This window comes from Pan paniscus, chromosome 2 (genome assembly GCF_029289425.2).
Source record: "Pan paniscus chromosome 2, NHGRI_mPanPan1-v2.0_pri, whole genome shotgun sequence".
Lineage (NCBI taxonomy): Eukaryota > Metazoa > Chordata > Mammalia > Primates > Hominidae > Pan > Pan paniscus.
Window position 1 is genome coordinate 53,311,955 of NC_085926.1, and position 17,457 is coordinate 53,329,411.

Consider the following 17,457-nt stretch of genomic DNA (forward strand, 5'->3'; position numbering starts at 1 on the left):
TTTGACTATAGAATTTTACTCTGAGGTAGAATTCCTGTTTGGAAAATGTGGCTTTAAGGTAACATGTAGTTTTTCTATCTAGATTCTTATAGCTCTTAATAAGACTATTACTTCTAAAACAAATGTAGCATCATGAGCTTCATGGTAGACTGAAAGACTGGTATGGGATATGAGAATAAGACCAAACATGAATTGTTTATTTAATGCTCAAATATAGGCCACATCAGCCTGAATCCATCTTCATAAAGGATCTGTCACACGGCCTGTTTTCACCTACCTCCTGACATGTTGCCTGACTTGGCCATGCTGGTATTTAACTCTTCCCTGACCCAGACTAGGATCTGTGATTCTGTGATTATTTTGGTTTAAGAGAAGAATATTTCTTTTCTTTTTCTTTTTTTTTTTTTTTTTTTTTTGAGACAGAGCCTTACTCTGTCACCCGGGCTAGAGTGCAGTGGTGCGATCTCGGCTTACTGCAACCTTCGACTCCCGGGTTCAAGCGATTCTCATGCCTCAGCCTCCCTAGTAGCTGGGATTACAGGTATGCACTACCATGCCCGGCTAATTTTTGTATTTTTAATAAAGACAGGGTTTCACCATGTTGACTAGGCTGGTCTTGAACTCCTGACCTCAAGTGATCTGACCACCTCAGCCTCCCAAAGTGCTGGGATTACAGGCATGAGCCACTGCGCCCAGCCAGAACAGGTAATTTTATAAAGCTCACCACTGCTGAAAGCAGAAGCTGTCAGGGGTGGTATGGAAGGGACTCTCACATAAACGAGGCTTGGACTCTAAGGCCTCTTCTAATCCAAACTTTATGGATAGCACTCATGCCATTCTCCTTTCCTTTCAAACACCAAAACCTACCCCTAAGATGTCTGTAAGATCAGGAATAAAGCTTACTTCCATGAGTTCTCCAAAGTTTACATAGTCTATGTGGCCAAACCGTCAAACAACTTTTTATTGTTAAAAAGAGTTTCTGAGGCCGGGTGTGGTGGCTCACGCCTGTAATCCCAGCACTTTGGGAGGCCAAGGTGGGTAGATCATGAGGTCAGGAGTTCAAGGTCAGCCAGGTCAAGATGGTGAAACCCTGTCTCTACTAAAAATACAAAAATTAGCTGGGCGCAGTGGCAGGCACTTGTAATCCCAGCTACTCGGGAGGCTGAGGCAGGAGAACTGCTTGAACCCAGGGGGGCGGAGGTTGCAGTGAACCCAGATCACGCCACCACATTCCTGGGTGACAGAGCGAGACTCTGTCTCAAAAAAAAAAAAAAGAGTTTCTGGCAGACTGGATTTCCTCCTTAGGAGAGTCAACAGCTTCTAAGTTTAGTGGGTTTTCAACTCTGCCACCACTGACCAGAGAATATACAAATTTAGATGACATAGGGTCTAGAAGCTCACTCATTTTCCTACATAGTTTCTCGTTTTTATAAACATTGTTTGGAGTAAATCAGTTTTTTTTTTTTTTTTTGAGACAGAGTCTCGCTATGTCGCCCAGGCTGGAGTGCAGTGGCACGATCTTGGCTCACTGAAAGCTCCGCTTCCCGGGTTCACGCCATTCTTCTGCCTCAGCCTCCCGAGTAGCTGGGACTACAGGTGCCCGCCATCATGCCCCACTAATTTTTTTGTATTTTTACTAGAGACGAGGTTTCACCATATTGGCCAGGATGGTCTCGATCTCCTGACCTCGTGATACGCCCGTTTTGGCCTCCCAAAGCGCTGGGATTACAGGCGTGAGCCACCGCGCCCAGCCTGGAGTAAATCAGTTTTTTTACTTGGAGGATCTTTATTATATTGTGGCTGTCAAATAGTGATGGGAAGAACTGTATTTAAAAGAATGGGCACTGATGGACACATTTATTTATATGTATAATATACTAACAAGAACTGTGCTAGTATTTTTGGATAGTAGAAGTGATATTCTCAAATATGTAGCAAACAACAACAACAAAAAGTAACAAACAGGCTTATGCAGGCAGATTTAGAACAAAGACAGATAGTCTTCTTTAGTTTTGGTGACCAGAGAGGCATTTATCACAAAGTTAATGGTAACATACAATATTCTCTTCAGCTATAAATAGGCCAGACACTTAAAACTCATTATCAACAGTTTCACCAGGGTATTCTCTAATCACTTTTTTTTTTTTGAGATGGGATCTCACTATGTTGCCCAGATTGATCTTGAACTCCTGGGGCCCAAGTGATCTGCCCACCTGGGCCTCACAAGTATTATAGCTGAAATGACAGGTACACACCACTGTGCCTGGCTTCTCTAATCACTTTCTTTTCTTCTTCCCTTTTTTTTTTTTTTTTAAAATTAAACAGAGATGAGTCTTGCTATATCAGGCCAGGATGGTCTTGAACTCCTGGCCTTAAGCAATCCTCCCCGCCTTGACCTCCCAAAGTGCTGGGACTACAGGCATGAGCCACTGTGCCCAGGCTCAAATCACTTTTAATAACACATCTGTTTCTAGTCAAACAAGCTGAAAATTTACGCAATTGTCCCTTTTCGGGCATTTCTGGTGAAAGAAGCCCCAATGCTCTTCTTTTCCCTTCCAGCTTTCCATTTCTACTCCTAATCCTATTTCTGGGTTCAATAAAATATTTTTAGATAGGCCTTCAGTCTTCAGCTTCATTTATCATTTGAAATCTTGCATTAGGGGTAACACTTGCCCTGATAGATAAATGGTTTTCTTTCAATAGTTGTTAGAGCTAAAAGAGCCAGATCATTTCACTCAAAGCCCACGTCCTCATTCTGCAGGAGAAAGTGTTTATATATTAATACATTCCAAAGTTTAGAAAAAATCTGGATTTCTGGATAACCATGAATCAACAACCCTGTGCCTTTTTGTTGTTGTTGTTGTTGTTGTTTTTGTTTTTTTGAGACAAAGTTTCACTCTTGTTGCCCAGGCTGGAATGCAATGGCGCGATCTTGGCTCACCGCAACCTCCAGCTTCCGGGTTCAAGTGATTCTCTCGCCTCAGCCTCCCGAGTAGCTGGGATTACAGGCATGCACCACCATACCTGGCTAATTTTGTGTTTTTAGTACAGACAGGGTTTCTCCATGTTGGTCAGGCTGGTCTCGCACTTCCAATCTCAGGTGATCTGCCCGCCTTGGCCCACCAAAGTGCTAGGATTACAGGCGTGAGCCACCGCGCCCAGCCAACCCTGTGTCTTCTAGGTAACCACAAGTAAGCTGCCTTTGCTGTCACTTTCAAAGCTAAAACAAGTGATCATCTAATAAATGGCTATGTTGAAAAATGGTTTTAGCTGGGTATGGTGGCTTGTGCCTATAGTCCCAATTACTTGGGAGGCTGAGGCAGGAGGATCCCTTAAGCCCAGGAGTTTGAGACTAGCCTGGGCAATACGGCAACATCCTATCTCAAAAGAAAAAAAATTAAATTAAAAAATGAAAGATAGTTTTATCTTTTTTAAGAGAAAAAGTGTTCTAAAAACAAAGCGTGGTTCTTTTTTCAAGCCAACATTTTTTCAAGTATAAGTGACTACAAGTTCATACAGAACGATGCCCTTGGGGTGTACACAAGTAATAAACATGGCCCTGCCCTGCAAGCTCACAGCCAGAACAGGCAACAAAGCAGGGGGCCGATAACTTCCGATCAGGACATGTTAGTAGTCTTAGATCACAACCTGGCCTTAGCCATGAACTGAGATTCTGGGTTAATTACTTATATATACTTTCATGAGTTTAAAATTAGGCTGTTGGCCTGGCATGGTGGCTCATGCCTATAATCCCAGCACTTTGGGAGGCCAAGGTGGGAGGAACGCTTGAGCCTAGGACTTCAAGACCAGTTTGGGAAACATAGTGAGACCCTATCTCTACCCACCCCCCAAAAAATTAGCTGATAGTGGTGGTGCATGCCTGTAGTCCCAGCTACTTGAGAGGCTGAGATGGGAGGATCACTTAAGCCCAGAAGTTTGAGGCTGGACTGAGCTGTGACTGCGCCACTGTACTCCAGACTGCGTGACAGAGCGAGACTCTGTCTAAAAAAAACCAAATAAAGTAAAATAAAATAAAAATAAAATAAGATTAGACTGTTAAAAAATTTAAGATTATTTTCTTTTAAACATGTGATTGAAAACTGCAAGAGAGCAAAAGGAATTTTGATTTGACAGATGGGGATGGTGGAGGAGGGAGAGAGGTCCACATTTCTGAGAAGATTCAGGCAAAAACTGAAAAAAAGCAGAGGTGCACCAGAATATACCGTCTACCTATTATAGCATTTTGCCCAGAGCTCTGTAGTCCCTCAGGCCCCCTGAAGCCCCGTGTAGTGGGCTTCCAGAATCCAGAATGGCAGTCCAGCAATACGGATAGGTCACACAAGGGCTGGCTTCTACAGGCTAGCTTGAGAGAGGACAATGAGCTGCCCTTTAGAACATTAATTCAAGGAAAATAATTTTCTAAATTTCAAGGTTCTGAGTCACAAAAAATCTTCTGGAACACAACCCATGAGTGGACTGGGGCCTGTTAAGCCTAGAGTCTGTGTCAAAAACAAGTTCACTTAAAAGAACTAAATACAGATGTGTGTATGAGTTCTCTATCAGGCTATCACATATGGTATCACTTGTTACAATGGAAATCTGCACAGAACCTAAATCAGAGTCGCTGTATATGGTCAGGCTGTACACCTGATGCAGATATCCTCTGGAGCCGGGCAGTTTGGCAGCCTTAACCTACAGGTCCAACAGTAAAGTTCTGGTTAAATCATGATCTGTCTATAGAGCTGGATACAATGCAGCTGTCATAAATACTACAGAGAAAGATTTAATGCCCTGGAAAAATGCTGTTGATATGAAAAGCAGTATACATACAGTAGGATCCTATTTTTGTAAAAAAACAATCACACACATCTACTTAATATATACACAAAGAAGGAAGACTGGAAGGAAACTGAAATGCACACTGGGAGGAGTTAAGATAATAATTATATATATTTTAAAGCTTTTCAGCTTTTTCCAAGTTTTTGGCAGTAAAAAGAAATTGGGGAAATACACGAGTTGGTAGACTTTAGTAACAAAGAGAAGTGGGAGGGGATTATTTTTCATTTCTCACATATCATCAGTTAAATTTATGGAGTAATATACTTACTCAGCCATGAGTTTTGCTATGCGGTGACAGTCATTCTTGTCATAAAACCAGATACTATATATCGACACTTGAAAAACAAAGGGAAAAAAAGATAAGAAGAAATGAGGTTTCAACATTTGGGTGTATGTAAATAATATATTATCATCATGGAATTCACTAAATGTACCATCAGACCCTCAAATTGTTAATACTCTATCTAAAGAAAACAAGTATCTCCTCCCCAAATTCTGTTTAATAAAATCAGGACAGGTAAAACATTCAGATAAAGATTACACAAAATAGTTTTAGACATTATCACCAGATCTCAGTGAACCTAAGATGTTACTAAGTGTAACATGCAACCATTATTTATGTACTATCAAGCTTTTAAGCAAAAGGCTCCCAATTAAACTAAGAATCATATTGATTCTAAGATGCATTCTAACTTGATATTAAAATTGTTGCCGGGCATGGTGGCTCACACCTGTAATCCCAGCACGTTGGGAGGCTGAGGTGGGCGGATCACTTGAGGTCAGGAGTTTAAGACCAGCCTGGCCAACATAGATGAAACCCGTCTCTACTAAAAATACAAAAATTAGCCAGCTGTGGTGGCGTAACTGTAATCCCAGCTACTTGGGAGGCTGAGGCAGGAGAATCGCTTGGGCCCGGGAGGCAGAGGTTGCAGTGAGCCGAGATCACGCCACTGCACTCCAGCCTAGGCAACAGAGTGAGACTCCATCTAAAAAAAAAAAAAAAAGATATTAAAATTGTTACAATACAAAGCTTTCAAAACAAACCCCAGCTCTATATCCATCCTATGACTGACTGTTTACATGTGAAATGGACTGAGCTCAGTCTATGGCATTTCTTATCCCATTCTTTTTATTCCCAATATGGTGCTCAGTTCAAAGAAAGCCCTAAACAAACTTGCTGCAAGATAAATGAACTTTATTACAGATTATAATATATAAAAGCTACTATAACTGCTTTTTGGATAAGGTAGAGTAGAAATACTGAACATACAAGCTGGAACAGACACACGGATGGATAAGACCCATTGCTACCATGTGGGCCCATATGATGACACAGCTCAGCATACCTTGTACCTCCTTAAATACTTACAATGATTCCCTAGCACAGAAATGGCAGGTATCATTATGCTTTTTTAAAGAAAACATTAAAACTTTTTATTTTGAAATAATTGTACCTTCAAATGCAACTGTAAAGAACAGACAGATCTTGGTGCCCTATAAATTGTTTCCTCCAATGGTAACATTTTACAAAATTATGGTATACTATCACAGCCAGGACACTGACATCAGTCGAGATACAGAAATTTCCATGGCCACCAGGATACCTGGTGCCCTTTTATAGCCCAAATCCACCTTGCTCTGGCCCCTCCCCTGTCCCTGACTCTTGGCAAATAGGAACCTGTTCTCTATTTCTACAATGTTGTAATTTCAAGAGTATTATATTACATAAATGAAACCACAGAAGTCATAGAAGACTGCTGTCCATTCCAAGCTGGTTGTAATGAGATCCTCTTTGCTATTCCTGCTCCACTGACTTCATGGAAGGGAGACGCAGAAGTCCCCTGGCGGCCAATTATTATTAGTGGGGCTTCCAATCCTTGCCAGTTTTGCTGGGCTGGCCTAGTATTGCCGGCAGGACTCTCGTTCAGTCTAGGAGAGGAATGAGCCTACCCGGGCCACCTTCTGTTGCTAGGTTGAAGGTCAAGAAACATCAGGCCCAGGCCCCCTTCTTATGTTGGGTGGGGGTTTGTAAGACACTTTGCTGCTGCTGTTCTGCCAGTTCTGGGTTCCTGACCAGATCATCCTCTTTCTATCTTTCAGAGTTCTCCAGATTGTCTGTTGTGTCATTTCCAGGATTTATAGTTGCAAGTGGCAGGGAGAGACAAGTCTATGCTACTCGGTTTAATTGGAACTTTCATTTTGCATTTTTATGGATGGGAATAGGGGTTAACGGAGAGACTAAGTAACTTATTAACAAATTAGAGAAAAAAATCAGTCTCAGAGCTATAAGTAAAACTTGGGTCAGGCTGGGCATGGTGGCTCACGCCTGTAATCCCAACACTTTGGGAGGCCAAGATGGGCGGAACACCTGAGGTCAGGAGTTTGAGACCAGCCTGGCCAACATGGTGAAACCCTGTCTCTACTAAAAATATAAAATTAGCCGGGCATGGTAGCGCATGCCCGTAATCCCAGCTACTCAGGAAGCAGAGACAGGAGAATTGCTTGAATCCAGGAGGTGGAGGTTGCAGTGAGTCGAGATTGCACCACTGCACTCCAGCCTGGGCAACAAGAGCGAAACTCCGTCTCAAAACAAACAAAAAAACCCAAAAAACAAACTTGGGTCTTCTCACTCCTAGACCAGTTATCTTGTCACTACATTTTCATTGCTTACATCTCATTACATTGAAATAACATTACAATTTTTTATAGAAACAAAAAGTTAGTGAGCTTCAGTTATGCTCGATGATTAAAGTGACACATAAAAGAAGAAAGCCTATACATAATTAAGTTAAAAGGCACATTAAGAGGGTGCCATACAATATAGGAAATAGAAGTGCTAGCACAAGAGATTTTAAGTAAATCAAAAAATCATTTTTATAACTATTATTTGAATTCTATAATTATCAATATATACCAATTTAGAAAACCACCACTTTAAAAGTTATTTTAATGCTCAATTATTTGTTTCACCCTGAATTAAGGCCATTATTCCACAAAAGACTTCATGGCAAATCATAACTTTAAAAGTTTCCTTCTCGGCTGGGCACGGTGGCTCATGCCTGTAATCCTAGCACCCTGGAAGGCCAAGGCGGGTGGATCACCTGAGGTCAGGAGTTTGAGACCACCCTGGCCAACACGATGAAACCCGTCTCTACTAAAAATACAAAAAGTAGCCAGGCGTGGTGGTGGATGCCTGTAATTCCAGCTACTCGGGAGGCTGAGGCAGGAGACTCTCTTGAACTGGGAGGTGGAGGTTGCAGTGAGCCGAGATCACGCCACTGCACTCCAGCCTGGGCAACAAGAGTGAAACTCTGTCTCAGAAAAAAAAAAAAAATTTATATATATATATATATGTATGTTCCCTTCTCAACAGAAATATAATTTTGAGTCTTTCTATTGTTATTGCAGAGTTAATGAAAATATTATTGATACACACAGCAAGTGAACGGCTTCATTTTAATGAATGAAGATCATGAACAAGAATTTTTTTTCCTACCCTGTTTACAAAGGGCTTCTCAGGCAGGGAAAAACCTCTAATTACACTAAAACTGCTCTAAATCTATGGAGCCCGTGTATGGCCATGTGTCCCACAAGTGGTGCACTACCTGAAGGAAGTCCAGGCTCACTAGTCTCTGAGCCTTCAACCAGCTGGGAAGAGTTTCCCATGTTTGTTTGTTTGTTTGCTTTTTTTTTTTTTTTTTTTTGAGAGATGGAGTCTCACTGTCACCCAGGCTGGAGTGCAGTGGCACGATCTTGGCTCATTGCAAGCTCTGCCTCCCGTGTTCACGCCATTCTCCTCAGCCGCCCGAGTAGCTGGGATTACAGGCGCCCGTCACCACACCTGGCTAATTTTTTGTATTTTTAGTAGAGATGGGGTTTAACCATGTTAGCCAGTATGGTCTCGATCTCCTGACCTCGTGATCCGCCCACCTCGGCCTCCCAAAGTGCTGGGATTACAGGCATGAGCCACCGCGCCCGGCCGAGTTTCCCATGTTTGGAATCCATTTTCACAGTGCCTCTTTTCTTCACAGAATTTCAAAGCACTATGAGTGCTCCAAACAGAATCAAACTCCAATGAATAACAAGTAATTTTGGAATGTTTTACATCATGGTAAGTCAACAAATTCACTCAGCTTTAACATCTCAATGGAAGGAGCACAGAAGCAGCCTTGTTACAGAGATAATTATTAAGCATTATCTACTGCAGGTTCTTAGTTAACGCTCTTAGCAGCTAAGGCTTGCTTTAACTACAGTAAATCAGATCAGGGCTTTAAAAAGACTCCATATATGGCAATTACATATGACTACCTTTCTTGAAATATGCTTCTTCCAAGCTTGGCTAATGAACACCCCAAACACTGAAGTCCAAATACAAAAATTTGTTTTCCTTCAATAAGCTATATTAATCTGGACATACCAAAACAATACACAGTGATAAGAAAAGTTTATGATATGCGGCCGGGTGCAGTGGCTCATGCCTGTAATCCCAGAATTTTGGGAGGCTGAGGTGGGTGGATCACCTGAGGTGAGGAGTTTGAGACCAGCCTGGCCAGCATGGCGAAATCCCGTCTCTATTAAAAATACAAAAATTAGCTGGGCGTGGTGATGCATGTTTATAATCCCAGCTACTCGGGGGGCTAAGGAAGGGGAATTGCTTAAACCCGGGAGGCAGAGGTTGCAGTGAGCCGAGATCGCGCCACTGCACTCCAGTCTGGGTGACAGAACAAGACTCTGTCTCAAAAAAAAAAAAAAAAAAAGAAAGAAAGAAAAAAAAGTTTATGATATGCAACACATCAGGCTTAGAGAGGAACACACAATCTTTTCTGTGCTAAACAGAAGCAATTAAGTGTATTTTCACAGGGACTTCTAAACCGAACTCTTAGGAAAGAACTACTTATCAATAATCAAAGTAAGTCCATCAAAGCTGTCAACTTATTTTGAAAAACCTTCATTTAAGATGTCCTCTTTTCCTTTGAAAAAATACAATATAATTTAGAAATAAGACACATGCCTTCTGCTTTTGTATATTATCAAACTGCCTAAAAAGAGCCAAACACTTTCAAAGGCATGTTTGCAGAAGAAATAAAGATAAGAAAGCCATAATGATAGCTTAATGGCTAAGGGATAAGAGTCACACTCGATTCTGCCAAAAGCAGACCTGTAGAGGTTCAGACACGCATCCAAGAATCAGCTCTGTCTGCCAACATATCAAACGGTCAGTGCGTGCAACTGGCAAGAAAGCCCAGGGAGCTGCCACGGAGCCTGTCACTGTCACTCATGAGGAAAGACAGACAAGTTCACCAGATAGCTAAAACTGCAGAGGACCTCCCCTTTAAACCAAAGCTAAGCATTCTTCCCTCTAGAGAACTTACACTCTAAGGCCCAACACATTCTGCCAACAATTCACTTGCTGAAATAAATTTCTCTGATTAACTATCCCACAGAGAATTCAGGCTTTTGGCAATACAGTATTGCCTTGCTATGGCAAATGATGGCACACTGTTTTACAAATGGCCTTTCTCAAGATGAAAGAAACTACTTACTTAATGGATACCTACCACACATTGTGACTGCTAACAGCTATCCTAAGTCAGTCATGTTGCATAGGATAGACAAGTCATTGAAAAGTTGGCTGGGTGTGGTGGCTCATGCCTCTAATCCCAACACTTTGGGAGGCTGAGGCAGGAGGTTCACTTGAGCCCAGGAGTTCAAGACCAGCCTGGGCAACACAGTGGGACCTTGTTTATTTTTTAAAAATTTGTTAACTAAAAAAAAAAAGAAAAAAGTTAGGAGGTGTGATAGGACATTTCATTGCCTTCCACAAAAAATATCCAGATCCATCTAAGAATATCAAACATTAAATGTTTCCTTTGCTTTTCAAATGAAGGCCCCTTTCTTTTGAAAATGTAAAAAAAAAAATACTAATTACAAAAATTAAAGGTATTTGAACTATTTTGTATTGAGAAATTTTAAGAAGTGGAGTTTTGAGTATGAGTTTTCTATTTCCTTAGACCCGTTTAAAGATATAGCAACCTATTATGATTTCATATAAAATATTTCACTGTTTCTCATCCTGAGAGAGGTACATGGCTCACACAAGATCAAGAAAAGCCAAATTAATTTGGTATCTTCGTAAAATCCCTTGAGACTTCTAGAGATGCTGTGAAATGTCACAGAAACAGAGCTGGGAATCACTCTCATACATATGTTGTCTTTGTGATTCATTTATTATTTAGATCTAACCTACTTTCTAGAAGGATCTGAGGAGGCTGGAGATTTTCTCAGTATGGTGCCAAGCAAAAAGGTGGTTTAATAAAAAGCTTTTTGGTGGTGATGTTAAGAGTTATAAAATTTCTTTTTCCTGAAACTCTGTGCTTGAGAAAATAAATAAAGAGAAAAAAAGTTATGCAATTTCTAAAGATAATACTGACAAAGATCTCTTACACCAGGAAACAAAAACAAGAAAACAGGCTTTGGGTATAGACAAATACATTTTTTATATATAAAAATGGAATAGGTATATAAACATAAGTCAGCCCTGGCAAGTGAAAAGGCAAATACCTCTGCCTCGGCAGATCATTTCCTTTAAGACAAGAATAAGCATGGAGGCTCTCCAAGAACATCAAAGGGTTAGGAAAGAGTGAGAAGACAAGAAAGGCTCTAGGATAGAGGGGCAGAAAACACACACACAGGAAAAAGGATATGGAGCCTAAGACTGACTGACGTGGGATCATAACAGATTTTGGCATGTTACAAACACTTAGGTAGATGAGATGTTGTATATCCGCAAGAAACTCTGGAAAATGTGATTCAATTATCTTTGCAGCTTAACCCTTTTGGCCAAAACCCCACTCATTTCAGACCACCACTGAACACTAATATGGTAGAGAAAGAGTCCAACTTCTAAAATTTAAATTGTAATATCTACTTATTGAATATTGAACAATGATTAAAAGACTTAGGACAGGTAATTTTAAAATGCTACTCTTCAAGGTCTTCAGTTTATCATTTAAAAATTTGGTGCCTCTGTCTAAATTAAATCAAATCTGAATATATTGACCCGAAATACTCCTTCCACAATCCCATTAACATTATAATCTCAGTACAGAATTTAGACACATGAAATGACCATTGAACTTCTTTAGGAATTAGGAAAATAAACCCAACAATATCACAACTGATTACTCCCACTTGCAAAAGTTTTATTCTTAAACAATGGGCAACCCTAAGTAAAACAGTGAATTGCACTAGGGTTTTGCCTTTGCTGTTAGGATTTATATCTGCTACTGCCACACAGTACCCATAGCTCCTTAAAGTACAGCTTCCAAAGTGTGGTGTAAATCAGGGGTCCCCAACCTCAGGGTCACGGATTGGTACTGGTCTGTGGCCTGTTAGGAACCAGGCTGCACAGCAGGAGGTGAGTGGCAGACAACAGAGCATTACTGCCTGAGCTCTGCTTCTTGTCAGATCAGCTGTGGCAATAGATTCTCATAGGAGCTCCAGCCCTACTGTGAACTGCACATGCGAGGGATCTAGATTGTGGCTCCTTATGAGAATCTAATGCCTGATGATCTGTCATTGTCTTCTATCACCTCCAGATGGAACCGCTGTTTAGATGCAGGAAAACAAGCTCCAGGCTCCCACTGATTCTACATGATGGTGAGTTGCATAATTATTTCATTATTTATTACAACACCTATAGAAATAAAGTACACAATAAATGTAATGTGTTTGAATCATCCTGAAACAATCCCCCAATCCCCGTCCATTGAAAAATGGTCTTCCACAAAGCCGGTCCCTGGTGCCAAAAAGGTTGGGGAATGCTGGTGTAAATGATTACGGTTCTGCCAAATGTTAGACATGTCCAACCCCCCTCCCCAACTGGTATTCTAGTCGCTCTAGTATCCCACACAAATATCATCTTTATGTATCATAAGGGAGAGACAAAGGCAGGGGGAAGCATGGCCCCTGACCTCCATGGATTTGAATTCCCATTTCCTAGGCTTCCAAAAATCTATAGTTAGGGATCTGGGAAATAGGTCAGATGGGGTGTAAAAAAGGGGGGGAACTTCTTTTCTCTACTTTCCCTAACTTCTACTCTCCTACACATTTTTCTACCAACTTACTAATCGATCATCCACAGCAGGGTTGTAAGCACAAATACCTCACGGACTATAAGAGACCTCAGGGTGTGGTGAGATCAGTGATGAAAATGTCTTACCTACAATTCTGGCTGACTGCAGTACTTGCAGGAATCCAAGTGCTGTGTGGTCACACACGTCATTTTATCACAAGAAAAATCAGAAATCCAGGTTAAGGATGTATAAAATATGGTAATTTTTAAATGTTGGTAGCAAATGCTTAGCCTGTGCTTTCCTTTTATTAAAAAGAAAAAGCTGGCCGGGTGCGGTGGCTCACGCTTGTAATCCCAGCACTTTGGGAGGCCAAGGTGGGTGGATCGCTTGAGGCCAGGAGTTCAAGACCAGCCTGGCCAACATAGTAAAACCCCATCTCTACTAAAAATACAAAAAATTAGCCAGGCATGGTGGCATGTGCCTGTAATCCCAGCTACTGGTGAGGCCGAGGCAGAAGAATTGCTTGAGCCTGGGAGGCAGAGGTTGCGGTGAGCTGAAATTGTGCCAGTGCACTCCAGTCTGGGCAACAGAGCAAGATTCCACCTCAACAAAACAAAACAAAACAAAACAAAACAACAACAAAAAACAACAACAACAACAAAAACAAAGGCCGGGCGTGGTGGCTCATGTCTGTAATCCCAGCACTTTGGGAGGCCGAGGCAGGTGGATCACCTGAAGTCAGGAGTTCAAGACCAGCCTGGCCAACATGGTGAAATCCCATTTCTACTAACAATACAAAAATTAGCCGGGCATGGTGGCGTGTGCCTGTAATCCCAGCTCAGGAGGCTGAGGCAGAAGAATCACTTGAACCTGGGTGGTGGAGGTTGCAGTGAGCCGAGATTGCGCCACTGTACTCCAGCCTGGGTGACAAGAGCGAAACTCCGTCTCAGAAAAAAAAAAAAAAAAAAAAAAGAAAAGAAAAAGCAGAAGCTGAGCATGCCTGGAAGCAGTGACTTTGTAAGTGACTCAGACCTGCCTGGATCCTCCAGCGCACTGAACCTGAAGGGCCCAGTCTGGAGGTTTATTCTGCACACTCCAGAGGAGCTTCGCTTAGACTAGTGGTTACTCTGTTTCAATTTTTACCTACACAGATAACTTCATTGTGTAAACAGAAGGTGAAAACCTACATATTACATGTTAACATATTTCTGTCACTTAAGTACAAATAATGATTTCCTTTGTGAGTTCTCAAAAGAAAAAACATTCGAAGTATTGAATACTTAACATAATTATCTAAAAGATAAATGATACAGACATGGTTAACTTTACAAATCTTTACAATTTAGATAACACCACAATAAAAAAAAAAGATAAAAAGTGCTTTTATCTGACAACACTACCTGAGGAGGAAAAAGCCAGTAATTAGTGAATCATAATGAAAAGAATCTGCTTTGGAAATTCTGAAATGTTCATGGATTTACAAAGTTACCAAGAAGGCACTTGGTAAAGGCTCTACCAGAATACTAAGCAGCGCCTACAATGAGCCAGAAAGCAATATATGTATTTTTAAAACATTTGAACTAACAGTGTCACTGAGTCAGACTCAGCCACTGAGCCTTAAGTCCCTCTATGTTTTCGTGGTGATTTTACCTCTTCAATCTACAAATGTGGCAACAGCAAGGCTCTTTCCTTATCTTGGTCCAGAAGGCCAGACTAATGCAGTTGCCACAGACCCTTTCTCCTTCACTGATTACAGAATCATACCAAGCACAGCGGTGCCGCAACTGATGGTGGAAGACTGCCTTTCTTCAGGCTAAGAAAGAAGTACTGCACTGAATTCAAAGATATCAAAGAATGAATCACGGAAATTTTCTTGTTGTTTATGAATTCCTCTTTCAGTGTGGAGGGAGAACTCACATTTTTGGATTGGACAAATCGTAAACTTATCTTGTAAGGAAATTTCTTGCGCTGTGCTTTAAAAGTCTGAAGATTTGCTCCAAATGCCAACAGCCACCTACCATCTCTACTGTTCTGAGACTTGCCCTTGAACTGAGAAAGGACAAGCAGAGAGACAAAAAAAGCACACACTACAGCATTTCTTCTACTAAAACTTTCCATTTGGCAGCGGCATTTTCAACACTATGGAAATGAACCTCCCTACTTTTTCTAGTGATCTAATTTTCATTAAAAACACTATGTATCAAGAGATCGATGCCCGATATAAAGGAAAAGTGATAAGTGAAGCAGAAACGAAGGGGTACTTCTCTCTGGCTTTTGGAGGTAAGTTCTTAAAAATATTAAATAGCAATAATATTTAACATTTTAAATTATACTTAAGAGGTAATTGTCTTTTTCGGTTAAGCAAGCTAAAGAGCAACATATTAGACTAGTAGATACATGACATTAACTCCTTTTTAAGAAAATTTCAGATCAGATTTTACTCACATAGGATCACTTTGAAAGTGTTTCATACAAACCACAAACTTGTAATTGTTTAAACCTGTCAAGGTAAAATAAAATTCGGGAAATGTCTGTGTTCTTTTGAAAAACTCAAAAGGGCTTTGTCCATTTTCCCAAAACTGCTTTTGGTTTTACAGAAAACATTAAAAAATACAAAAAGTGGCATTAAGTGGGAGATACATGCCTTTGGGTGTTACATGGAGGAAACATGAAAAAGTTGTCCTTATAAATGATAACCTTCCAGTAAAAAGATGCCGTATCTAACACGCACATAAAGTAAAACAATCATTGTTTTTGGTTAAAACTACCATTACACACTGGTCTATGGTGAGAATAAGGTTAGGTCTGAGAAGAGAAAATCAAGACCATATACTCTTTCCAAACAATGGGTGAGTACTGCTGCTGAAAATGACCAAGAAAAAATATGTACATACCCTTACTGTCTCTCTGGTAGATCAGACTGTCACTGTTACTAGCCCAGTCATTCAAATTTACAACCAATAACTCTCAAATCACAGACCTTAAATCATTAATTTTTATCATTAATCTAGAGGGAGTTGTTTTAAGAATAAACATGCATAGCTTTGGGCTTACTGTAATAGCACATTTCATTAAGAATCCTGACCCAGCGGGGTGCAGTGGCTATAGCGTAATCCTAGCACTTTGGGAGGCTGAGGTGGGAAGATCGCTTGAGGCCAGGAGTTGGAGACCAGGTTGGTCAACACAGCAAGACCCTATCACTACAAAAAATTTGCAGAGACCCTATCTCTATTTAAAAGAAAAAAATTTAGCTGGTGTGGTAGCTCACACCTATAGTCCTAGCTACTCAGGGCAGTGGCTGAGGATGGAGGATCATTTGGACACTATAGCCTGGGCAACAGAGTGAGACCTTGTCTCAGAAAAAAAAAAAAAAAGAATCTTCACCCTTACCAAGGCGGCAGAGTTTTGACATAGAAAGTTCTAACGCAGTTTAGTAACTTCAGCTTATAATTTTCTAAGAAAATATAATAGAACCTAAGGACTAAAAATATAAACAAAATTCTTTATAAGCACACAGTAGTTTTAATCTATATGGTATAGCAGCTGGTAAAGTGCTTGGCAAATGACATATTCAATAAATGTCACTGAATTAAGGTATGTATCCGAGTTAAATAATCACGTTGGTTAAAAACAAGGTAAAACACAATATATACACATATATATATATATATATTTTTTGAGATGGAGTATATGTAATTTTTTTTTTTTTTTTTTTGAGATGGAGTCTCGCTCTGTTGCCCAGGCTGGAGTGCAATGGTGCGATCTTGGCTAACTGCAACCTCTGCCTCCCAGGTTCAAGTGATTCTCCTGCCTCAGCCTCCTAAGTAGCTGGGACTGCAGGTGCGTGCCACCATGCCTGGCTAATTTTTGTATTTTTAGTAGCAATGGGGTTTTACCATGTTGGTCAGGCTGGTCTCAAACTCCTGACCTCGTGATCCACTTGGCTTGGCCTCCCAAAGTGCTGGGATTATAGGCATGAGTCACTGCGCCTGGCCCAAAATGCAATATTGAAATAGTTTTTGCCAAAGAAAATCATTAAATGCCAGAATCAATTTTATAGAGCCTGATGGTACCACAAACCTATATTATTAATACTTTCAATTAATCAGGTTATACTGTAGACTGTCTAGCTGTAAGAAAGAGAAAAATCAGTTCTGTTTGCTTTTGCAAGTCACGTGCCACAAATGCTGCTTTGGTCAGTGACAGACTGCATACCTAACAGTGGTCTCTTAAGATTATAATACCACATTTTCACTGTACATTTTCTCTTAAGATGTATTTAGATGTACAAATTCTTACCAATGTGCTGTAACTGCCTCTCACATTTAGTACAGTAACATGCTGTACAGGTTTGTAGCCTCAAAGCAATACCATATATTCTAGGTGTGTAGGCTATGTCATTTAGGTTTGTGTAAGTACACTCTATGATGTGCATACAACAAAACTGCCTAATGGCGTCTTTTAGGACATATCCCTGTTGTTAAGTGACATTAAGTGACTCATGACTGTACTTTATTATTGATTCACATGCCGGGTTTAGATT

General features: G+C 40.6%; 1 protein-coding gene across 2 annotated transcripts in view; it reads right to left on the reverse strand.

Annotated features, from left to right (window-relative positions):
• Window positions 1–17,457, reverse strand: part of DCP1A (decapping mRNA 1A) — a 65,916-nt gene that overhangs the window by 31,047 nt on the left and 17,412 nt on the right. For both annotated transcript variants that reach the window (XM_003818732.5, XM_003818733.5), the window contains exon 4: window positions 5,108–5,174. In XM_003818732.5, the coding sequence (XP_003818780.2) occupies window positions 5,108–5,174 (67 nt within the window). The remainder of the gene's footprint in view (window positions 1–5,107; window positions 5,175–17,457) is intronic.